At 51.0% G+C, this 24138-nt stretch overlaps 4 protein-coding genes across 8 annotated transcripts; 2 read left to right on the top strand and 2 right to left on the bottom strand.

The window, feature by feature from the left end:
• The first annotated feature begins 551 nt into the window (after positions 1-551).
• SYF2 (SYF2 pre-mRNA splicing factor) lies at positions 552-4030 on the top strand. 2 transcript variants are annotated; one of them, XM_083879340.1, is made up of 7 exons: positions 564-755; positions 834-950; positions 1097-1222; positions 2182-2299; positions 2646-2736; positions 3422-3520; positions 3598-4030. In XM_083879340.1, the coding sequence occupies exons 1-7, from the start codon at positions 699-701 to the stop codon at positions 3761-3763; spliced, it is 774 nt and encodes a 257-aa protein (XP_083735466.1). In that variant the 5' UTR covers positions 564-698; the 3' UTR covers positions 3764-4030. The 2 variants fall into 2 exon arrangements, with proteins under 2 accessions (XP_083735465.1, XP_083735466.1); XM_083879339.1 differs by having other exon boundaries at positions 552-950.
• Positions 4031-4762: 732 nt separating this feature from the next.
• On the bottom strand, positions 4763-10059 carry RSRP1 (arginine and serine rich protein 1). The gene is made up of 6 exons (XM_083879278.1): positions 9893-10059; positions 9717-9772; positions 8010-8606; positions 7206-7360; positions 6061-6144; positions 4763-5286 (listed from the first exon to the last, which is right to left on the bottom strand). Exons 1-6 carry the CDS (start codon positions 9961-9963, stop codon positions 5098-5100), a joined length of 1152 nt encoding a protein of 383 aa, XP_083735404.1. The 5' UTR covers positions 9964-10059; the 3' UTR covers positions 4763-5097.
• TMEM50A (transmembrane protein 50A) lies at positions 8660-13408 on the top strand. Of its 3 annotated transcripts, none has more exons than XM_083879280.1 (7): positions 8660-9533; positions 10695-10801; positions 11391-11503; positions 12094-12161; positions 12317-12409; positions 12801-12861; positions 13090-13408. In XM_083879280.1, the coding sequence occupies exons 2-7, from the start codon at positions 10709-10711 to the stop codon at positions 13133-13135; spliced, it is 474 nt and encodes a 157-aa protein (XP_083735406.1). In that variant the 5' UTR covers positions 8660-9533; positions 10695-10708; the 3' UTR covers positions 13136-13408. The 3 variants fall into 3 exon arrangements, with proteins under 3 accessions (XP_083735406.1, XP_083735405.1, XP_083735407.1); XM_083879279.1 differs by lacking the exon at positions 8660-9533 and adding an exon at positions 10209-10249; XM_083879281.1 differs by lacking the exon at positions 8660-9533 and adding an exon at positions 10238-10284.
• LOC310919761 (RH-like protein) lies at positions 13089-21091 on the bottom strand (the record flags this gene model as incomplete). 2 transcript variants are annotated; one of them, XM_083879277.1, is made up of 10 exons in its annotated part: positions 20834-21091; positions 20138-20324; positions 19775-19925; positions 19499-19640; positions 17800-17957; positions 17273-17410; positions 16905-17050; positions 16493-16572; positions 15579-15652; positions 13089-15294 (listed from the first exon to the last, which is right to left on the bottom strand). In XM_083879277.1, the coding sequence occupies exons 1-10, from the start codon at positions 20961-20963 to the stop codon at positions 15268-15270; spliced, it is 1233 nt and encodes a 410-aa protein (XP_083735403.1). In that variant the 5' UTR covers positions 20964-21091. The 2 variants fall into 2 exon arrangements, with proteins under 2 accessions (XP_083735403.1, XP_083735402.1); XM_083879276.1 differs by lacking the exon at positions 13089-15294 and having other exon boundaries at positions 15498-15652.
• Positions 21092-24138: the final 3047 nt, after the last annotated feature.

Raw genomic sequence — 24138 nt, 5'->3', positions numbered from 1 at the left:
CGGTGCCTCTCGATATTTATAATTCCCCAGCAGGAATTAAATTAAAGGATGAAATCCCTTGGCAGCAGAAGAAAGAGGAGTTAAAAGGGAACAGGGTTTGCCTCATGGCTGGGGCTGTGAGTCCCTCTGCTGGTGTTAGAAATATTATATTATATTAGTAGCTTTTTTGTGTCTCTTATTGTCTTTTTATTAAACCTTTTCAATTTTACCAAAAAAGCTGAACCCCATTTTCCACACTGGGAAGTCTCAGCTCCAGTGGAAAACCAGCTCAGCCCCACAGCCCTTCACCCACAGGGCTTTGGGAGCTTTTCCTCAAAGGAAACCCCGAATCCCGAGCCCTGAGCACAGGGAAAGGCTTTACCAGAGATGTGTTTTTATCAATGCGGCGAGAAATTGATAATAAATCTCCACGTAAAGCCGGGAGGGCCCGGCCGCGCCAGCAACGCCACGGAAATCTGGACTTCCTTTGCTCGGAAGTTGCACCAAAAGCTTTTTTTATTTTTATTTTACAGCTGTAGCTGTGCCTGGTTTGGGACACGCGGGGGATTTGGGGGATTTTTTGGGAATTCGGGAGAATTACAGGCTCCAGGACCTCCCGCCCGCTGGGGGGCGCCAGGCAGGACGCGCCAGAAGTACCGGAAGTGCCGGAAGCCGGAAGTGCCGGGAGGCGGAAGTACCGGGATCCCGGAAGCGGCGCGATGGCGGCGGCGGTGTCGGCCCTCAGCAGTCTGGGGCTGCCCGAGGCCGATGTCGGGGTGAGGCGGGGACGGGATCGGGCGGGCGGGGGTCCCGGCTCCCTCCCGGGGCTCCCGGCTGAGTTCGGGTCGTTGCAGAGCGAGGAGGAAGAGGAGGAGGAGGAGGCGGCGGAGCCCGGCCCGTCCGCGGCGGCGGCGGCGGAGCAGCGGCGGGAGGAGCGGCTGCGCCGGTTCCGGGAGCTCCACATGAAGCGGGTACGGAGCGGCACCGGGCGCTGGGGGTTGGGCGATCTCCCGAGGTCCCTCCCGTTATTATCCCGATTATTCTGGGATGTTCCGCGCCCCTCCCGGGGCTCGGGCTCGTCCTCCCGGTGCTCGAGCGCTGCCGTGTCCGGTTGCAGTACGAGGCGTGCAAGCTCAACAGCCAGGAGGTGGTGGAGGAGGACAAGAGGCTGAAGCTGCCCCCGAACTGGGAGGCCAAAAAAGCTCGGCTGGAGTGGGAGCTGCAGGTGCAGGAGAAGAAAAAGGTAAAACTCCCCGGGGAGCTCGGGACGGTCCCAGCACAGAGTGACACCACCGAGGCTCTTTGTTATAACCCCATCCTGCCTTTTGTACAGTGTTTACAAACCTCCAGGGCAACTTCTAATCGATTCATTAACAGCTTTCTTGGTAATTATTTTATTGATTAGTAAAAGACATTTTACTCCTCCATCAAATCTCTGTTCCCAGACTGTTCACTGATTTTCTTTACTGATCCTCATGGGGAAAAATCCCTTTTCATTACTAGTACCGTTGTTATTCACCCCCAGGACAGATTTCTGTGTTAAAGGAGCTTCTCATTCTCCAAACAGCTTCACACAAAATTCTATTTATAAATAGAATATACAGAATATAGAATATAAATAGAATATATGTATTCTATATATATATTTAGAATATATAGAATATAAATAGAATTTATAAATATTTATAAAGAATATTAATAAATGACTTGTTGGCTGCACTTAGAAGAAAGGACAGGGCAGGTTTTGCCCCGTTCCTGCAGGGACACAGTGCCAGCCTCAAATCCACAGGTGTCACCTCAGATCCCTGTCCTGGTTAACCCCTGAGTGTCCCAGTGCACAGGAGGGGATGGCTGGGCTGGGCTGGGCAGCTGGAGTGGGCTGGATTTGGGGTTTTTGATGGGATGGGTTGGATTTGGGTTTTTTTGTGGAGCTGGGCAGCTGGAATGGATTAGATTTGGGATTTTTACTGGGCTGGGCAGCTCTAATGGGCTGGATTTCGAGTTTTTGCTGGAGCTGGGGTGGATTAGATTTGGGGTTTTTTTGTGGGGCTGGGCAGATGGAGTGGGCTGGATTTGGGTTTTTTTGTGTTTTTTCTGTAGCTGGGCAGCTCTAACGAGTTGGTTTTGGGGTTTTGGCTGGGCTGGGCAGCTGGGCTGGGCTGGATTTGGGGATTTCACTGGGATTGGGGTCTCCCCCTGCAGGAATGTGCAGCCAGGGGCGAGGACTACGAGCGGGTGAAGCTGCTGGAGATCAGCGCCGAGGACGCCGAGAGGTGGGAGAGGAAGAAGAAGAAGAAAAACCCCGACCTGGGGTTCTCAGGTGAGGGCTCAGCTGCCCTGGGGTGTCCCTGTAGGAGCCCTGGATGTGTGTTTGGGGTGAGAAGGGGAGTCAGGGCCCTGGATTGCCCTGGGGTGCTCCTGGGTGCGTGTTTGGGGTGAGCAGGGGGATCACAGCCCTGGTTTGTCCTGGGGTGTTCCTGGGCAGGGTTTGGGGTCAGCAGGGGGGTCACAGCCCTGGTTGGTCCCTGTTTTGTCCCTGGGGTGTTCCTGGGCAGGGTGTGGGGTCAGCAGGGGGGTCACAGCCCTGGTTGGTCCCTGTGGTGTCCCTGGGCAGGCTGTGGGGTGACCAGGGGCTCAGGCCCCCCCTGACCCCACTCCTGCCCCAGACTACGCGGCGGCACAGCTCCGGCAGTACCAGCGCCTGACCCGGCAAATCAAACCCGACCTGGAGCAGTACGAGAGGCTCAAGGAGCAGTAGTGAGTCCTGCCCTCAGTCCTTGGGGCGCTCTGGGGGATCTCTGAGGTAGCAGCAGGCACTGAGCCCTGAAATCTTTCCAGCCTGGTCTGCTGGGAGGGTAATGGGGTGATTAATGGGGTGGTTCATGGGGTTCATCTCTTCAAGCTTGGCACTGCTGAGTTGGAAGGAACATTCACTCAGGTTTCAGTGTAATCAGTCACTTCCTGGAGCAGGGTTTGGGGTTTTTAAGCAGCCCAGGTTGGTTTAGGGGCTGAAATTTGCCCAGTTTGCATTCAGACATTTCAGGGGGGTCTGGGACTTTCAGAGGCACCTGCTGGTCCCTCTCAAATAACTGAGAGCTTGGGTTTAGTGTTGGCATTTGTCACTTGAGTCTGGGATTCCTAGAGCTGAGTGAAGTGTGACAGTGACACTCAGGCACAGTGAAACCACAGGGAAACAGAGGGACAGGAAAGGGCTGAGGGGTTCAAGGTGAGAGAGGGGAAGTTTAGGTTGGATGTTGGGAAGAAATCCTTCCCTGTGAGGGTTTGAGGGCCTGGTAGAGGTTTCCCAGAGCAGCTGTGGATCCCTGGCAGTGTCCAAGGCCAGGCTGGACATGCCCTGGGGCAGTGGGAGGTGGGACTGGACCCTTGTGGGGTTGTCAGAGCCCTCCACGTGTGTCAGTGATTGCCCTGGTGTGCCCTGCAGCGGGGAGGCCCTGTACCCCACCTCGGACAGCCTCCTGCACGGCACACACGTGCCCTCCAAGGACGGCGTGGACAGGATGGTGGCAGACCTGGAGAAGCAGTGAGTGACAGGGACAGGGGGGTGGCAGGGAGGGCTGGGGGTGCTGCAGGCCCAGGCTGAGCCCCTGCTGCCCCCAGGATCGAGAAGAGGGAGAAGTACAGCCGGAGGAGGCCCTACAATGACGACGCCGACATCGACTACATCAACGAGAGGAACGCCAAGTTCAACCAGAAGGCTGAGAGGTTCTACGGGAAATACACCGCCGAGATCAAACAGAACCTGGAGAGGGGCACGGCCGTGTGAGCCTGGAACAGCTGAGACCAAACACAGACAGACAGAGCCTGGGGAGGGACAGAGCTGTGAAAGCCTGGGACAGAGCACACAGAACCTTCCTGGCACAGCTCACTCCTGGCTCCTCTGCTGCAGTTCTCACACAAAGTTAAATTGTATCAAAAGTAGATTGTAGCTGTTGCTCTCTGTAGGTAATTTGTATAATCCAGCTGTAAATAGCTTTATTGCAGGAGCACACAGGTTCTCCCTTTTGGGCTCTGAATAAAGTCTTTGGTCTAATTTGGGAGTTGGTGTCTGTTCCTTAGGTTGGTTTGGCAGCAGGATGGAAAGCAGAGGGACATTCCCATGGAAAGGGAGCTCCTCTTAGTAACTCCAAGGGTGGAATTGCCCCCTGGCAGTAATTCCAAGGGTGGAATTCCCCTCTGGCAGTAATTCCAAGGGTGGAATTCCCCTCTGGCAGTAATTCCAAGGGTGGAATTGCCCCCTGGCAGTAATTCCAAAGGTGGAATTCCCCTCTGGCAGTAATTCCAAGGGTGGAATTGCCCCCTGGCACTGCAGCTGCCCAGCCTCACCAGGGACAGGATAAACTCGGGATCCTCCCACCCATTCAAGGGTTTCTTAAAGAAGCTTCCAGACAGGAGCAGTCCAGTTCAGTTTATTTTACTAATTAATTTATTTATACAAAATCCGAGTTACTCCTTGTCCTCCTTTCTCCTGGGCTTTCTGCCCCTTTTCCCTCCTGCCTCAAGGGAGACTGGTTTTAAAGCAAACCAAATAAATACTGTAGGAACTCGAGTTCAGTGTAACTGGGAATGGCCCTAATTTCTGTGGCAGCAGCTGAAATCCTACACAACCCCACAGCCAGAGGGGAACCCAGGGAAGGAAGAAGTGTTTAAAGAGGGAAGATCCACTTTGAGAATGATGCAACGGCTCTCCTGTGTTACACCTGGTGAGAGGAGCTGGGAGAAACCCAGAAATAACCACAGGAGCACAGGCCTGACACCTGCCACAGCCAGTGCAAAACTAAACTTTATTCACTTAAGTAAACAGTTACACAATGTAAATCCAGGTTGTTCGAAGAACAGCTACTCAACTATGGTTTAGAAAAAGTTACCCACCTGCAAGTTCTAGTCCAATAAAGCAATACAAAATATTTACAAATATACACAAGATTCCCATCTGTGGCTTCTGGATCTGTGTGCTCTCTATCTGAAAGAGAAACCTAAGATTCCAAAAATTAAGACCTCAAAAATAAATACTCAGTATTAACAAAATCTTCAAGCCCATCAGAACTCTCCATCTCTGCACTGAGGGGTGTGAAGTGCTGCAGTCTGCCAGGGACTCCTTCAGCGTGCCCTGAACAGGGAACTTTTGGGTGAGAAGTTCAGGAATGTTTTCTTCTCCTCCTTCTTGACAGGAACCCATTGCCCATAGGGGCTTCCCTTCCTGTCATCCTCCCTGGGTGGGGAAACCACTGGCTCCTTCACCACAGCATGGCTCACTGGCTTCTGCAGGGCAGGCTTGGCCATTGTGTTCTGGGAAAAACAACAACAACAAACCATTTCTTGTAAGAAAAGGTGCTAAAACCAAGGGAGGGGTTTATCTGTGCTCATCATATAAATGTTTTCTCATATAAATCATATAAATGTTTTCCCATATAAATCATACAAATGTTTTCTCTCCAGCTCTTGGAATTCCTGATGCTTATACTGGGTATCAATCACTTGCTCTGAACACAGGAGCAATCTCTGAATCCTACATTTGCATTACTAAAACATGTAAATTGAAGTAAGTTGTGTTTTAAACTAGTTCTCATTTCAAACACAGTGCTGAGGTGTATTTAGGGTGCTCTGCCAACTCCTCCAGAGAAATCACTATCAAACAGGAAATTCCTTTTGTTATGGAGAACTCCATTTGGGAAAAGCCAAAGGAGGCTGAAGAGCTGGAATTCCAGAACTTACATTAGGGCTGAAGGGAATATTCCTCTGGAATTCCATCACTTACATTGGGCCTGAGGGAAATGCTCCTCTGGAATTCCAAAACTTACATTACATTAGGACGGAGGGAAATGTTCCTCTGGAATTCCATCATCTAGATTAGGATTGAGGGAAATTTCTTCTGGAATTCCATCACTTACATTGGGGCTGATGGAAATGCTCCTCTGGAATCCCAACACTTACGTTAGTGCTGAAGGAAATGTTCCTCTGGAATCTCAACCCTTACACTAGAGCTGATGGAAATGCTGCTCTGGAATCCCAACCCTTACACTAGGACTGAGGGAAATGATCCTCTGGAATCCCAACACTTACATTAGGGCTGAAGGAAATGCTCCTCTGGATGGTGGCTCTCTCCATGCCAGCCTTGCTGACGTCCTCAGCTGCACTCCCAGGTTGCTAAAGAAGAGCAGAGTCAGCTTTAGTGGGGCTCCCTGGGCAGGCAGTCATTGCACAGCACAGCACAACTCTCTCTGGAGGGTGTCAGGAGTGAACTAAAGTAGCTGTGAAGCTACAGCAGTGCTGGGCCCAGGAAGGGCAGCAGCACCTGGCCAGGGCAGCTGTGCCAGTTCCTGAGGGGATGGAGGCAGTGCAGCCCCAGGCACAGCTCAGACAAGGCTCAGAGTCACCCAGAGCAGGGACACGTCCTGCAGAGCTTTGGAGAACAACAATAAACTTATCTGCAAGGGATGCAGGCCTCTTCTTCTGTACTCTCTCAACATCTGGAATATATTGCATATGTTTATGAAAGGGATGCCTGGAGCATTTGTGTCAAACCCTCAGCAAATTCACTTCCCTTTCCAAAGCAGCACCTGAGCCATATAGGTGCTGCAGGTTTGTATTTACTGTGACTCAGGGTGACACACCACGACAGAACCAAACTAAAAGTCACTTTAAAGCTGCTCGAGTTTCTCCCTCCCTTCAATTCACAGCAGCTACAGCCCACAAGTCCCTTAATTACCACCAGATTTTCTTCCTCATGTCTGGAACCATAGTCATGATTTCTATAAGACAGAAATAAAGTATGTAAAATGCATTGTGTGCTTGGGTATGGAATTTCTGGGAAACAGTTTGTTGCACATGAAAAGCTTTTCAACAGTTAAAAAAGGCAGAAAGATTTAACCTTAAAAAAAAAAATAACCCCACACTATTCACTATGTTTGGCAAGGAGACTCCTGGTTTTAGGTCAGAGAGGCATAAACCAGTGGAATTCATGGGAAATATCCCCTTAGGAGAACAGGTCAAAGGAACAAGTCTCCTGTCCTTCCCCAGCTGTCCCTACTGGACACTCAGGGGATCAATCACTACGAGGGTCTCTGTGCTTCCAGCTTAAGGCAACGCCTCGAGGTTTTGTTCAAGAGTTTGAACTCATCATCACGACCTCCACAGGTGAACTACAACACAGCCATGCAGAAAGTCTAAGAGGTGTTTACCTTTTCAGGAGAACACTCCATACTTACCTCAGCTGACTCTGGGCCTTCCCCACGCTCCTGCTTTTCTGTTTTGGTCTCTTTGGCAGGAGCAGAGAGCTTCAGGCTGGCTGGCAGGACAATGTTGTCTGTTCCCAGAGCTTTGGCAGCATTGGCTTTTGCAATTTCCAGGAGTTCCCTCTTGTCTACAAGAGGAAGGAATTAAAAAAAAAAAAAAAAAAGCCTTTTATTTTCTAAATAAAATAAATACATTTTAAATACTTTATTTTTAAAATAAAATAAAAGCACTGTGCTTTTATGCTATGTTAAAATCCACATAGGTGAGTACCTACTCAAGCCTAAACCCTGCAGGTTTTATATTTATGCAAGCATCACCTGGGACTGATCTCATCACAGCCAATAATGTTCTGAATATTTAGTATTAAATACATATATACATTTAAAATCATACCTAATTATATATATATACACACATATATTAGATACATATATACATTTATAACTACACATACATTATTATATATATCCATATTAGATAAATATATGTATTTATAATTACACACACATTATTATATATATACATACATTAAGCACAGGTTTAATACGTATTTAATAATTAAACACACTTTTAATAACGGCCATTTGCCCGACCACACTGAGGTCCTCTCACTCAGGCTTCACAAACCAAGCAAGCAAAGCACAAACAAAACCCGGTTTAAACCTCCCACACAAAGAAGCCTCAAAGAACCCAATAAAAATCTCAAAAAAACACCATTTTTTGTTACCAAGTACATTTAGAACCTCCCAAAAAGTACATTTTTTGTTCCAAAGTACCTTTTTCGCTGAGGTGCAGAGGCGACCTGCTCCGCGAGCGCGTCCGGGAGCGGCTCCTCCAGCCGCGGTAGGCCTCGGGGTAGACGGTCCTGCCGAAGCCGTAGAAGCGCCTGCCGCGGGAGCGGGAGCGGCTGCGCGAGAAGGAGCGGCGGTAACAGCCCCGGCCGCGGGAGCAGGAGCGGGACCGGGAGCGGGGCCGGCGGTAGCGGGGCCGGTAGTGCCGGGCCGGGTAGCGGTGCCGGTAGCGCCGGTAGCCCCGGGAGCGGGAGCGGCTGCGCGAGTAGGAGCGGGAGTAGCGCCGGCAGCGCCGGGAGCCGTTGCGGCGGGAGCGGGAGCGGGAGCGGCTCCAGCTGCGCGAGGAGCGGCTGGAGCTGGAGCTGCTGGAGCTGCTGGAGCTGCGCCGCGAGGAGCGGCTGGAGGAGCGGCTGGAGGAGCGGGCACAGCTCCGCCGGGAGCTGCCCGGGGAGCCCCTCGCCTTGGGCGAGCTCAGGCTCAGGTCGTCCATGCAATCCGTCACGGCCTGCGTGTGCCCGGAGCTCTTCTGGGCGCCCTCAGCCGCCGCATCGGCCTTGGCCCGGCAGTGCCCGGTCTCTGTCCCTGCGGGGCGGAGAGAAATTCATTTACCACGGTGACACACGGGCAAAGCCAGGCGTGATTAAACACCCCAACAACCCTCAGCCACCTCCCAGGAACAACAGAGCTCTGCCATCCCTCCCCCGCAGCCCGGCCACAACACTGGAACACAAGGCTGCACGAAAAAAGAAAGGCTTCAGTCTAAACCGTGAGTGGTTCTGGGTGGAATTTTGGAGAGAAGCAAGCCTATATGGGTTTTAAGTATAATTCCTTTTGCAAGACCTTTTTTCCTAAAAAAAAAAAAAAAAAAAAAAAAAAAAAAAGAAAAAAAAAAAGAAAATCTCGACACTCTTGAAAAGAACTTTCAAGGTATTTTATCCTCCATCTGTCATCAATACAGCCCATTGTGTCTAAGATACAAAATAACCATTAGTCTCCCAGCTCAGTACAAATTGAGCACTTTTCTGCTACAATTCCACAGAGGCTTTCACTCCAACAAGGGGAAACAAAAGTATCTTCTAAGTCAAAAGCAGAGATCTCGCCTGTATCGTGTCATAAAACCCAGCCCCAAACATCCCAGCGGTGTGTGCAACAAGCTGCTGTTAAAAACGTTCGACATAAACAGAGCAAAAGGCGGGGGCTGATTCAGTGGCCGTGACTCGCACAGGACGCGGCCCTTCCCGGCTCTATATTAATAATTAAAATGGCTGTCCCGGGAGTGGCAGCCATTTTACGGTACAAAGGTTACTCGGGGTAAGAATCTTATCACAAGACTTAAGCCCCGAGTTACGTAACCAGTTTACAGTTTAGGGAAGCTTGCTGTGACACGGAATTTCTATTTTAGCGCTCAAGGCAAAGCCAGGTTAGGCAAGAAATCCAACCCACTCGCTGAATTCTGTAATTTAAATTGCACGAGAGCTGCCAGACGCACCTCTCTCTCTACTACTCCAGGTAAAGTTTCACCACTACTTCACCTCTACGTCAGGACCAAGGTCACACGGCTGGGACGGTAATGAGAGACACCCCCAGGTGCCACCGCCGTGGCCAAGCCCTCCCGGCCCGCGGGCCCAGTGCCGGTACCGGCCCCGCCGGGCGCCCCCGGCCCCTCCCGGCCTCCCTCCCTCCCGCACTCACCGCTGGGCGCCGCCGGGCACGCCCCGCGCTGGTTCCCCTGCGGCACCTGAGCGCTCCTGCAACAAAACAGACCAACACCCGTAAAAACCCACCCGTGAGCGATCCGCGGCCCTCACCCCGCACCGCCCACCGCCATCGGCCTCTCCCGCCTCCTTCCCCCCGCCCCGGCGCCTCACCGGCTCCAGCCCGCCGGGCTGCCCCCGCACGGGTCCTGAGGGGAGAGCCCCGCTTCGTGAGTCACCCCCATAGCGCCGGGCCCGCCGCGATCGGCGATAGAAGCGCGCTAGAAGCACGAGAGAAGCGCAGCCCGCAGCCGCCTCCGCCCGCCGCCGCCGCCCGCCAGCGACTGAGGAGCCGCCCCAGAACCTTCCAGAACGGCCCTCCCGTTACGCAACCCCCGCGCTCGCGGCGCACGCGCCGGGCCCGCCCCCACCGCGCGCCGGGCCCCGCCCCCAACGCCCGGGACGCGCCCCCTCCCGCCCCTGCGCGCGCACTGCGCCTGCGCGCGGCCGCCGCCGCCGCGTCCCGTGACGGTGCGCGGGGGATGCGCGGGGCGGGAGCGCGCACGGTGCGGGGGCGCGCGGGGGATGCGCGGGGGATGCGCGGGGTGCGGGGACGCGCACGGTGCCGGAGATGCGCGCGGGAGATGCGCGGGGAGCAGGGCCGGGAGCGTAGGGGATGCGCGGGGAGCGGGGCCGGGGGCGCGAGGGATGCGCGGGGAGATGTGCGGGGGGATGCGCGGGATGCAGGGCCGGGGTGCCGGAGATGCGCGGGGCCAGGGACGCGCACGGTGCCGGGGACGCGCGGGGTGCGGGGGATGGATGCGGGGGGCGGAGAGGAGCGCGGGGCGCGGTGCCGGCGGGGCGCGGGTCCGGGGCGCGCCCGGTGGCGGTGCCCGGTGAGCGCCGTGTCCCCGGCGGGCGGCCCCGCTCCCCGCGGGTTCCTGTGCGGGCTGAACGGGCCCTTTCCTGTCCCCAGTTGCCGGCTGAGCCATGTCCGGGTTCCTGGAGAGCCTGCGGTGCTCCGAGTGCGTGGACTGGGGCGAGAAGCGCAACACCATCGCCTCGGTGGCCGCGGGAGTGCTGGTACGGCCCGCCCCGCTCGGGGCTTGCGGGTTCTTTTGGCTTTTCTGGAGGAAAACAAAAATTAGGAGCGCTTTGGGAGTCTCGTCTCCCGCATTACGAGTGAAGGGATGGGAGGAAACGGCCTCAGGTTGTGCCAGTGGAGGCTCGGGTTGGATAAAACTGGAAATTTCTCCACTGGAAGGGTGGCCAGGCAGTGGTGGAATGTTTAAAAGGCTTTGGGATGTTTAAAAAAGTCTCCGGGTGTGGCATTTGGGGACACGGTTTAGTGGTGAATTGATGACTTTAGGGGAATTCCAGGGGAGGAAGGACAGGGCTACATTGTTCCTGTGTGTAGCACCGGCCCTGGCTTCCTCCGTCCATTTTTTATTTAAATTTCAGTTTTCCCCAGGGAGGAACTGCTGGAGTGGGCAAATCCCTGGCGTTGCAGTCAGCTGGGTCCCAAACTGACAGCAGTACAAACGGTGTTACCAGTTTAGCCTGGGCTGGAGACTGAGGAGGCTTAAATATTGATGATGTTTTTCCTAGAGCAGTCCAGAGGATTCTGAGGAAAGGCTGTTGTGTGCATTTTAAGCTGTTTTTTCCCCCCCAGTTTTTCACAGGCTGGTGGATCATCATCGATGCTGCAGTGAAATACCCTCAGGTGGAAGATTTCAACCATTCCTACCACGCCTGTGGGGTCATTGCCACCATTGCATTCCTGATGTAAGGACCCCCCAGCAGCTCCTCTGTGCAGTTAACTTGTAAAACTTGTAGAAAATGGATTTTTAGGGGTTTCCCAAAGCCTGACTGAAAGCTCACAAGGTCTTGTGCATCTCTGTGCAAACTCTGGGATGAAAAATGCTGATTTAGGAAGGCCACGGGATAGAACAGACATTGTTGAGAGAGAAATGGGACTGGAAACAAGTTTCAAAGGATGGCCTTGCAAATAAACCAGATATTTTTGAGAAATAGAACTATGAATGATGTATTGTAGCAAACCCACGTGGGGTATTTTAGTAGATAATTGGTTTAGAAGCATTAGCAGCATGGTGTGGCAGGAGCTGCTAGGCCAAAAAATGCTTTATAATGTAATTAGGAAATAGTTTGGCTCCTGATAATGATTTTCATCACAAATTCTGGTACAATTTGTGAGTTGTAATGTCTGCAGCATCTCACCCTCCTCGTGAGACTGAAAAATGGAATAAAAGTCTTTAAAACCCCTCTGAGGAGCCCCTTCTGTGGGTCAGAAAAAGGGGTTTTCCGACAAGGAATGAAAGCAGAGGTTTCATGGCAGCTTTGTCCTGTTTTCCCAGGATCAACGCCGTGTCCAATGGGCAGGTCAGAGGGGACAGCTACAGCGAGGGCTGCCTGGGCCAGACAGGTACTGGGGACACCTGGGGGGCCATGGGGTCACCTGTGGGGCCATGGGGACACCAGAAGGACCAGAGGGACAACTGCGGGGCCAGGGGGGTTTGTGGGGCCAGGGAGAGGTCTGTGGGGTCCCACAGCTCCAGCACATCCCCCGTCCCATTGCAGGGGCTCGGATCTGGCTCTTCATCGGCTTCATGATGGCTTTTGGGTCCCTCATTGCTTCCATGTGGATCCTTTTTGGGGGCTACGTGGTTAAAGGTAAGGCCTGAGCCTATTTTTGGAAGTTTAAGGTGTCCTGAGTTTTAGAACTGGTATTTAGAGGGTTTCTAGACAGGCCCAGTTTGAATATTTTGCCCTACACACCACAGTCCTGTATCACTACTGATATGGGGATGGATTTGATCTAAGTACAAACTTCCTCTACAAACCCAGCTCTTGCCCAACTGGGAACTCCATGGATATAATTAAACTGCTGCAGTTTTAAGGGAATAACTCCCTGGGTGAACATTTATTCCCAGAATACAAATCAGTGAGTTCCTGCAGATTGCTCCCAAAGCCTCTCTGCTAAACTAGCACAAGGGAGAAGGACATGTCAGAAATGGGATATGTTTGAAAATTATTTTTTTAAAATTATGGTTTTTTCTCTTAGAAAAACCAGTGGTGTACCCAGGAATTGCTGTGTTTTTCCAGAATGCATTCATCTTTTTTGGGTAAGACTCTCCTCTTTTATTTGTTTCCTATTTAATTGGCTTTTAATGATAAAAAACCCAACACTGGCCGTGATCTGCTCGGTCCTAAAGTCCTGTTTTGTAACCAGAGCTGTGTGAATAAACTGGGATGTGCCTGCACAGGGATTGGATTAACAAATACCCCCTGAGAGGCTGAGTTTAAAACTAGAGGAGTTTGATTTGTGGTGTTCCTTTGCTGTGTCCTCACAGGGGCCTGGTGTTCAAGTTTGGCCGCACAGAGGATTTGTGGCAGTGAACTCCCCCCGGAGAGCCCTGGGCTCTCACTGCACCACGAAAAGTTTTGTAAAACCATTTTGTAAACCTTCCATTGTGTCTGAAGAGGAATCAAGGAAAGCTGAAAGCACTAAATCCAGCTCTGCTCCCTTTATTTTTTTTACTCTTGTATGTCCACTTTGGTGTCGTGGTGTTTTTTGAGAAATGTAAAATTGCTGCAGACAACGGTGGGGTCACTTTTCTAAAATGATTGTTTGTTACAAATAAAAGGAGAGTGGAATATGGAGGAATTTAACCAGCTGTTTCTATTACGTTATTTACAATCTAAAACTGCATTAAAACAACCTTTTAACAGATATTTATTAAATATTTCCTATATCTGGGCAATATAACCATTTCTTCTATTTCAAAACTTGCTGGTGTGTGGCTTTTCTTGCATAATTCAGAATTGTGGTGCCTTGGGATTTTTTTTTTCCCCATCCCTGAATATGTCATTTATCCTGTGGTGATAGAAAGGAAGTGTCTGGGAAGTAACAACTCCCAGTTGTGTGCAGAAGGTTTGGGCAGCTGCTGGGAGCTGGGAACAAGGAAAACTGGCCCTCCCTCTGCCTGGCTGCATTCCTTGGGAGCTGCAGGAATGCTGATCCCAGGAAATGCACGGATCTGCTCATCCCAGTGAGGGAATGAGGCCAAGGAGCCTCATCAAAGGGCTCAGCCTTGTCACGAGCTCCCTCATGGCTCACCAGGATGCTGAAGGAGGAGAAGCAGCCACGTTTGCACTCCTTTATTAGGTAAGCACTGCTGGAAGGTTTTCTCTGTCAGCTGTTTTTGAGAGTAAGAAACACTGAGGATCACAATCCATTTAAAAACAAGAGTTCCCTGGCAGAGAATTGTCACTAGACAGACACAAAAGAACCACACTCACACTGCCCAGCTGTGTGAGCAGAAAGAAGGAAGTTTATTTTTTAGGATTAGGGTTTAAATCGTGTTTGGAACTTGATCAGCAATTGGGCCATGAGGTTGGCACCTTTCTGACCCCACTGGTCAGGTTACAACTCCATCAATTTGTCCTTCCCCCAGGAAAAAATATATAGTTTTTCAAAACATAACTTTGTTTATGTTACATGTGTGAGAACCTGTCACCCTGATTTTTTCAGCCTTCTGATGTTTTCATTCTTGGACTGGAGCTTTCTCAGGAATTGTAAGAAAAACAAAGAGTGATGTTTGGTAAATAATACATTTCTTTCCAGGGGAAAGGACAAATTGATGGACTTGGGGTCCAGAGAGGTGTTACTCTTGTCCCCCAATCCCTGATCAAATTCCAAACCCTATTTAAAGCCCAAACCAAAATAAATTTTCTCTTCTCACTTCTCACCTTGAGGGGTGAGTGTGGTTCTTTTGTGTCCTCTAACGACAAGAACCCAAGTCCAGAAATGCAAAACATCAGAAGGCTGAAAAAATCAGGGCAGCAAAGAATGTTCTGTCCCCAAAGTCCTGCAGTTCCAAAATGGGGTGGAAGACACTCCCAGGCCCTGCCCTGAGCTCTGGTTGTGGTTTACATTTGCCAGAAAACCCCAGAGGGTTCAGCACCACCATCCAAAACGGAACTTTCTGCCATCAGAACCTCCCAACATCCAGTCCCCAGCCAAGTGATCCCAGATTTTTCCAGGAGTTCAGTCTGGCCCTGCTCCAGCTCACTCATCAAACCCTGGCTTGTCAAGGCCTTCAGCAGAATCAATTCAGCTTAAAAAACTCGAGTGCTTTTCTGGATGAGAAGTGCTCCTTGAGGAATTACAATTTCAAATCCATCCTTCTGCCTTGTATACTCGGAAGCTAAAAGTAGTTTAATGTTTCCAAGCATTTGGATTGAGAAGCCATGAATACAGCCAACTTTTTTGTACATATCTTACAAAAAAAATGTTTAAGGTGAGGACAACAAAGCAGAAAAGCTGAATGCATCTGAGGTTTGCATCTGTGAATTCACACTCTGTACCTTGCAAGGATAACTGGAACAGTTTGAGTTTTGAGTGTCCATTGGGGTGGCTCCTGTGGGGCTGAGAATTGGTCTTTCAGGGCTCTTTGAACCCATCAGATTTTCTGGTGATAAAGAGGAAAATCTTGTCTTGGTCCTGTCTGTCAGCTGGGATCCTCCACTCAAAATCCAACAGACAAGTGAGGGAACTGTGAACACAAACATTCTTGTATCAGAACACAGGAAAAAAAACCCAAACCCATGGAAAAGCTGATTAAAAGCTTCTTTTCACCCATTTGTTACTCCTGTAATTCAGATTACAGCCTCACATCAGCACCTAAGGGTGCCCAAGGACTGTTTGTACATCAAAATGTGCTGGGAAAAGGAATAACCCATTTTTTCCCCCACATTTTTAATTCAAATATCTGGAATTCTTCATCAAGGTGCTAAATGAACTCACCCAGAGGGAATCTGAAATCATTTTGAAACTCACCTCCCAATAAAGTTGGTCATCAAAGTACTTTGAGACATGCACAGCTTTTAGCAGTTTGATGTTTAAGATTAAACCTGTTGGTAAAAAGAGATCCAAAATAAACACCAACACCAGGGCAAGGGGAGCATTGTGTGTAACAGGAGTTTCTTGGCAACATTTATCCAAATGTAACAGATCAAAACACAAATTCAGACCCAAATCCTCTGGCAGAGCCCCCTGACCCCAGCTGGCCTCAAATACAACAAGAGGCTTGCCAGGATCCAGGGTTGGGATGCTAAAAATGAATTACTTTAGGTAAAACCCCATTGAACAGCTGCTAGATTATAAAAATACATCAAAATGATGAATTTCTTGCATGAGAAGTGCCTGTGTATTTAAAACAATCTGGTTTACCAGCACTGTTAGTTTGGGATCTCTGGATTTTTAAACAATTGGTTAAACCCTGAATGTTTGGTTATTTCAGCTGGATGCCATGTGAGTGCTGCTGCTCCCAAAGCAGCAAAAAGTCCCCAAAAATCCCCAGATCTCTTGATCAAAGGGCTGCAGCAGGGCTGAGGCAGCTCCTGATGTTATTGAAACTTTGCACATTTTTGCTCCAAATGGCCTAAAAAGTGACAAGCCCCAGATTGGGGCATCTTCTGTCACTGAGACAACAACATCCAAAAGTGGAAATATTTTCATCTCCACACCTCTCGTGTCTGCAGGTTGAAGGCAGCTGTTCAACCTTGGTTAAAATAAAACTGCAGCGCTGAAAGAACGGTGCTGCTGAGTTATTTCTGTGCAAAACAGCTCCTCTGCTTCGAAAGCTGGGAAGAGTCCCTGGCATTCGTGTTTCCATTTATTCCACAAGTGATTTAGCCATAGAAACTTGCTCCAGGGAAATAAAGGAGTTCCTGGGATGCCTCAGTACTGACCTGTAATCAAACCTGTTATCAAAGCAGTGCTGATGGTCTGGCAGAAGGCACCAATGTCAACAAAGACAAAATAACCCAGACTGAAAAGCAAAAAAAATGTTTCACCTTTAGTTTAGTATTAACACTGTGATGTTAATGAATCTGCATCTCTCAAAATCTCTCCTAGAAATTCTCAAATCTGCAGCGGCATTGAGATGTTTAGGAACATACCAGAAGCCTAATGCAGACTTCAGAGGGTTTGTTTTTGCCCATCCTTTTTGCATTAAAACTCCATTAAATTTGTTTCATTAAGAACATGATGAGAAGTGGCAGGCCCTCATGCTGCACTCTGATTCCTCCCTCCCTGATTATTTACCTTCATTATTTTTAAATTTATTTAATAATAAATTTAATTATTTAAGAATTGATATACCTGGATAAGTCACTCCACTGTTGAGCAATCCCTGTTTCTACGACATGGAGAACAACAGAGGCCACAGCTCCAAGCACAGCAGGCAAACCAAAAGTGAAATGAACCCCAGAAGTATCCTGAAGCTTCAGAGCAGGATTAAAGCACCTCTGGGAAGAAGAAAAGGTTTAATTGACACCCAGAAACACAAGCTGGTAATTGCAGATCAGCTGTTGCAGAGGTGGAGGATGAATTTGCTCTCAGAAGCTGCAATCCTGCACTCTGCCCAGAACACCTCAGTTTGGAAAAGAGGTTTCCCTTGGGGGATGTCCTGCACTGGAAAAGAAATTTATACAGCTTCTCTGAGAACCATTTTGGGGTTTGAGCATTACCTGTAAGCAGTGAGATCCCAGGATGGTGATGACACTGCCCAGCAGCCCCAAAATCATGGCAATCCAAGGGTGCCGGATGCTGTGAGCTGTGTAACTGAGAGTGACCCCTCCAGCCAGCACTGCACTGTGGATGTGAGTCTGTACAACAACAACAACAGGGAGTTAAGGGACTTTTACAAGGGTTTGTAGTGATAGAACAAGGGGAAAGGCTTTACACGGAAAGAGGGAAGGTGCAGATTAAATATTAGGAAGGAATTACTCCCTGGGAGGGTGGGGAGGCTCCTGGATCCCCGGCAGTGCCCAAGGCCAGGCTAGATGGGGTTTGGAGCAGCATGGGACAGTGGGAGGTGTCCCTGCTGTGGCAGGAGGTGGGATGAGGTGATCTCTGATGCCCCTCCCCATCCAAACCCCTCTGTGAGTCTGTGACTGGTTCCAGTTAACAGCTGTTGTATTCCCAGTGTACTCCTGAGGGGACCAGGAAATCTCTGAACAGAAGAACCCCGTGCAGGCTTTCCCCTGGTCCTTACCATCCTGAATTTGCCATCCTTGGAGGTCAGGGCAGACAGCATGAAGGCAGCCACAGCACTCACTGCCAGGGCCAGGTAGGTGTTGAGCACTGCTTTCATGCTGGAGTCAGTCAGGAGGGAATTGAAGCTTGGCCAGAACACCCAGACAAACACAGTGCCTTGGGGACAAGGACAAGAGAGCCTCAGGACTGCTCTGAAGTACAGGGAACCCATCCCTGCCAGGCTCTGGATGGCCCCAGCTGCCATTCCCAAACCTTTCCCAAAGCAGAGATCACTCTGAGATCACTCCCAGTGTGGAACTGTCAGTGTCACACCATGAGCACACGGGTTCTCTAACAGGAATGCAAACAGGTTCTCCTGCTCCTGTGCCCTTAATGGTCAGCATTTGGGATCCAGGACTCCTTCCATGCCGAGGGAAGCACAGATGGAATTCCAGCCAGCAGAGGGACTGGGTGGCCTCAGAGCACCTCAGGCTGATGCCACAGGGCCCCGTGGCCTGGGCTGTGCACAGACACCAGCACAGACACAAACACAAAGCTCCTCTGGCATTGTTGGTGTTGTATTTTGTTGTATTTTGTTTCCACTCTCATCACTGATGTTGTGTTCCCCACCCCAGAGGTCCCAGAGCCTTGTGCAATCCCCCTGGCAGTGACATTTGATGTGTTCTTGTCCCAGACCCCTAACAAGTGACACAGGCATTGTCACTCCCAGGCACAAACCCACTTTCCAGCAGCCCTGGCAGGCACTGATTCTGTACCAGCTTGTTTTGGCTCAGTGAAATCCAGTCTCCATTGCTAATATCCATTATTTCAGTGCACCAAGGCAGAGATAACCATGCCTCAGACAGGAGAGGCCATTCCAGCAACTCTAAATTTATGGTAGCACTGAGGGCTTGTGAGATGATTCATCCTATTCCCATTGATGAGGCAGTTAGTCAGTCCTAAATACAGATATAAAATCTACTGAAGCACTCCTCTGAGTATCTGCTCAGCTCTGGAAACAAGCAACAAACAAGAACTCCAGGGACACCAAAGAGCAGCATTTAAATTTTGTATTCCCTAAACTGGGGCAAAGACTGACTGAGGATGAGCCTCTGTGGAGCCCTGCAGGAAGCTCTGGGTTCAGCTGGTGGCAGAAGTTGTGACAATAAAACACCAAATTGCTTCCATAAGAAAAGAAATGGAAGCCCCAGACACTGAGCCTGTCCTCCCCCAGCTCCTCTCTCATGGTCCTGCCTGTATCACATCCCCACCCTTCCCCAGGCTTTATCTTTTTATTTATGTCCCCAGCAGGGCCTGCCCCTTTCTATCTCTGTGCACCAGCTGGAGAAACAGCCTGAGCACTGCTGAAACTTGTGAGCTCAGCTCTGGCACACAGCCCCTGACCAGCAGGCCTGGGCAAGCCAAGGGGGACAACTTGGCCAGGAAAGGGAGTGGTGAACCTGGAGAGAGAACTGGTAACCTGGAGCAGCCTTTATGTTCAGGTGACAAAAGGAAAGTGAGTCCCAAGAGTGGTCTTGGGCCAGGTAAAGTGGCCATGGGGACAAAGCAGGAGGCACAGCAGCAGCTGCTGCATTTTGCAGTGAAACCCCCCAACCCTCTCCATGTTCTCCCTGCAATCCCTCTGCAGCTGGGACATCCCAGCCCTGCAAATGTCACTGCAATCCCTCTGCAGCTGAGCCCCCGTGGCCAGGACTCACCCAGCATGGAGAACAGGTCAGATTTTGGGGTGCTCCGGCTCTTGTCCAGCCCTGGGGGGGGCTCAGGGAAGCGAGAGGTCACTGCCAGGCCAAAGTAAGCTCCAAAGAGGTGCACGTGCGTCAGGGGAAGGTCCTCTGGGACCTGCACAACACAACATTCACCCTCTGTGGGCTGAGCGAGGCCACACAAAGCCTTGGCTGCAGCTCCTGGCAGAGCTGTCCCAAAGCTCCAGTGACATTTCCCCCTACACACATCCGAAAATCCCACCAGGGTACCTGCAGGAATGTCGTGTTGATCCATCTGCTGATGTAGAAGAAGATTAATTCCATCAGGGTCATGACAATTAGCTGCACAGGATTGGCCTTGCCCAGCACAGCCCCAGTGGAGATGACCACAGCAGTCATGCTCACCACAGCCTTGGCCAGACTGCAAGAAAGGAAGGAAAGAAAAAAACAACTCAGGCTGGGGGTGACACCAGGGCCAATAAAAAGGAATTACACAGAAAAATGTACTCAAAACCCAAAACTCCTAAAAATGCCTGTAAATGTGACTCTGCTCATCCCTATAAAGAGGCATTCCCCTGCACAAGGAGCCATCAGCAGCTCTGCATTAGCCCAGCTCTCACATGAATTCATTACCTTTTCAAATCAACTTCATAATACTGGAGCCCAAGGAAACGTAAGAAATCTTCCATCACCAGAGAGCACTGGACACCAAGAACAATCAGCAAGAAGTTGAATCCAGTGCTGCTAAAGCCACATCTTCTCAGAACCATCAGGAAGAAGCCAAATCCAAAAATCACCATGTGGTTGACATCTTGAAAACCTGCAGGATGGAAAAGAACAGGACAGCAGTGAAATCGTTAATGCAGAAAAAACAAAATTAAAAAAATACAATTAACTAAGAAGCCTTCAAATAAAAATTCAAGTGCCACTAATGTTTAGAGCTTGCAAAGAATTCCAGAGCTTTCTTTCCAATCTATAATCAGAGAAAAAAATCCCCTTAATGCTGAATTTATTTTTACACAGTGATCTGGATGCAGCAGGATGGGAGCCAAGAAGTCCAAAAAACCCAACAGAAAACTGACCAAAAATACAATTTAGTCTTGGATCCCCATCATAAAGAAACTCCCAGCACTCCTGGGTTCAAAGAGCAGTAAAACCATTCTCCTTCTCACCAGCAGACCCTGCTGTGTCTCTTGTGAGATGACTCATCCTATTCCCATTGATGAGGCAGTCATAAATACAGATATAAAATGTAGATTGAAGCACTCCTATGCTGTGTGTCACCCCTGAGCAGCACAGGGATCATTCCCAGCAGGATGCCAGCCTTACCTGGGTAGAGTTGGGGGTAGACATCCCCAGGATCTGGGAAGCCAAAGAAGGAGTAGATGAGGCAGAGGGTTTGCAGCAGCAGCAGCAGCCAGGGCAGGCTGCAGCGGAAGTTGAGGTACCGGGCAGGCATGGTGCTCTCGGCTACATCCAGCACCAACACGGGAATTCTTCTTCCTTTTCCCTGTAGAAGTGTCTCAGTGCCCTCACAGCAACAGCAGAGGAGCTGTGGGGGGCCAGCAGGGAGAGCTCAGGGGGAGATAAAAGGGCTGAGAGGCGTGAGCAGGGAGCAGCTCCTTATCTGTGCTGAGGCAGGAACCCAGAGTCACCGGGCTGAGCTCACCCAGTGCCCAGTGCCAGCCCTGCTCTGGGGACATTCCTCCTGGGACACTCCAGCTGCTGGGGCCAGCCCTGCCCTGCTCCAGGGACACTCCAGCTGCTGGGGCCAGCCCTGCCCTGCTCCAGGGACATCCCTCCTGGGACACTCCAGCTGCTGGGGCCTGGCAGCTGGGCCAGAGGGCCAGGACAACATGGACACCATGAGCAGGACCATTGTGTGTTGACTTGGCCCAGGTCCTTGTTGCCCTGATTTTTCAGCCTTCTGATGTGTTTAAGTTCTTGTACTGGAGTTCTCAGGATTGTAACATAAAGAAAGTAGATTGTTCTCACATTCCTCTCTGTGATGGACTTCTGGCTTGACCAGTGGGGTCAAAGGGGTGTTAACCTTGTCCCCCAATCACTGGTCAAAGTCCGAACTCTATTTAAACCCTGAATCCAAAAATAAAATGCTTCTTTTTCTCACTCTCATGCAGACAGGTGAGTGTGGCTCTTTTCATGTCCTCCTGCAACAGGTCCTGGCACAGAAAGGTGGGGAGGGTCCCGCTGAGATCCCCAGGGTGACTCCACAGCTCTACAGACACATCCCACAATGAACCTTGGATGGAGGGATCCAACCCACGGCCAGGGGATCAGGGAGCTCTGGAGGTGCAGCCTCTCCTCTGCTGCTGCAGGATCAGGCTGCTGTTCACACAGGTCCATGGGAACAGCTCTAGGGACAGTTTAAGGATCCACAGGACAGAGCATGGGGTGGTTTGGGTGGGAAGGGACCTTAAAGCCCCTCCAGTGCCACCCCAGGGACACCTCCCACTGTCTTAGGCTGCTCCAAGCCCTGTCCAGCCTGGCCTTGGGCACTGCCAGGGATCCAGGGGCAGACACAGCTTCTCTGGGCATCTTGTGCCAGGGCCTCATTCCCTCTGAATAAAGAATTTCTTTTTAACATCCACTCCAACCCTGCCCTCTGGCAATTTAAAGCCATTCTCCCTTGTCACGCCATATAAAAATCCCTCTCCTCCCTTTATAAGCCTCCTTTAGGCACTGGAGGAACATTTTTCCCTTCTCAGTATTCCCTGTGCCCTCTCTGCCCAGGCAGCTCAGATTAAAGCACTGTAATCACACCCCAGACTCTGCTCTGAGGCTGGCACGGCACAGCCTGAGGAGAGCCCAGAAATGGGGAGAAAAGTGCTCAGAAATAGGGATAAAGCCACCTGCTGGTGACAGGGACATTCATCAGGCAAAAATACACCCAGAAAACACACAGTTCACTGAAATTTCAGACTGTAGCCGGGCTGTAGGGCACAATAATAGTGTGCAAAGCATCTGTGCAAGGTCTGGATTTGTGGTGATAGCTTTAACCTTCCTCCCATCCAACATCAAACTGCTTTAATATCACATCACTTTAACAGAAAAGCCTTTTCCCAGCTTTGGATTAGGCCTAATAAAGTTCAATATCCCTGCATCTATTTCAGAAACTGCTAAATAATAGCAAAACAACCACTCCTTTCCCAGGCATGCAAAGCACTGCCCTGGCTTCAGGAAAATCCTGATCCACAAAGATCCACATTCAGGTCCTTTTTCTGGGAATTCTGTGAGCCTGTGGGTAATTCAGACAGAACCAGGACACCTGGTGAACTTTGTAGACAGGATAGCAGCTCAAGCAGGAATGAAGGAATTAATTGAGTTAACACAGTGAGCCCTTTTGCTTCCTGCTACTAAATCCCACCAGTGTTAACATCCAGGGAAAACACCCCAAAGGGGAGGAATTCACCCCTTTTCCCTCAGGATGACACATTGTAAAGGTGTAAAAGCTCAGGTTCACAGATTGTGCTTCCAGAGACCAAAAGTTGGTGATCTTTGACAGGGTCAAGCACTAAGTAACTTTTATATTAGGACAAAGATTTCCCCCACGAGGGTGATGAGGGCCTGGAAGAGGTTTCCCAGAGCAGCTGTGTCTGCCCCTGGATCCCTGGCAGTGCCCAAGGCCAGGCTGGACACTGGGGCTGGGAGCAGCCTGGGACAGTGGGAGGTGTCCCTGCCATGGCAGGGTGGAACACGATGATCTTCAAGGTCTCTTCCAGCCCAAAAATAAATAAAAAAAAAAAAAAAAAAAAATCCACGATGCTCCGATTCTAAATTATAACTCCACTACCAAGACAACACCCCCGTGACTCCTCCTGGAACAGTTTTAGAGCCGTTTTGGGACCAGCGCTCCTCACACTCAGCCCATCACTGCTCGACCCTTGTTCTGGGAGTTACATCACCCCCTGGCAGGCCCGCGGCACCCAGCCCAGCGCCGGGCGAGGCCGGAGCGGCCCGGCCGCGAGCACCGCCGCTCTCCACCCAGCCAGGCCCGGGCGGGGCCCGCACCGCGCTCCGGCCTCCCTCAGGAGGGCGCCGCCATTGTTCCCCTCACGGCTCCCACAGGGGCCTCGGGGCGGGGGCTCCACGGAGGCCTCAAGCGCGGGCCCCGGGACAGGGGCTCAGCCGGGCGGCCTTGGCGACAGGAGGCCCGGAGCCGGGGCCCAGAGCCGGGCCGGGGCCGGTGCCCGCCCGTGACTCGGCAGCCCCCGGTGGCGGCAGGACCCGCCCGGCCCCGCCCCTCGCGGAACGCCCGCCCCCTTCTCACAGGCCGCCCTTAGGGACTGCCCTCCCATTGGCCAAGCGCTGCTCCTCCTGGCCTCTGATTGGCCTATTATTAGCACCTGCCGTCTTAGGGCCGCGCGTCCTGCACTGCGATTGGTCCTCTCGCTTATCACTCAGCTACACGCGCTATTTATTGGCTGGCGCGGCCCATCAGTCAGCCTGCGGGTTATTTTGCCCTCCGGTGAGCCGGCAGCGGAGGCCGCGCTGTGGGGGCGGCACCGGGCGGCACAAACTGTCACTGCCTGTCTTTGCATCTGAGATATTGTGTCCCCTTCCCCAGCTGCCCATTTGCTAGTGAGGCTGTCAATCAAGCGGGAGAGGTGGCACCT

The sequence above is a fragment of the Zosterops lateralis genome (genome assembly GCF_965231275.1).
Source record: "Zosterops lateralis genome assembly, chromosome: 28".
NCBI classification, from domain to species: Eukaryota; Metazoa; Chordata; class Aves; order Passeriformes; family Zosteropidae; genus Zosterops; species Zosterops lateralis.
Note: the sequence above shows the minus strand (reverse complement) of the source record. Positions and strands in the feature narration are given on the sequence as shown.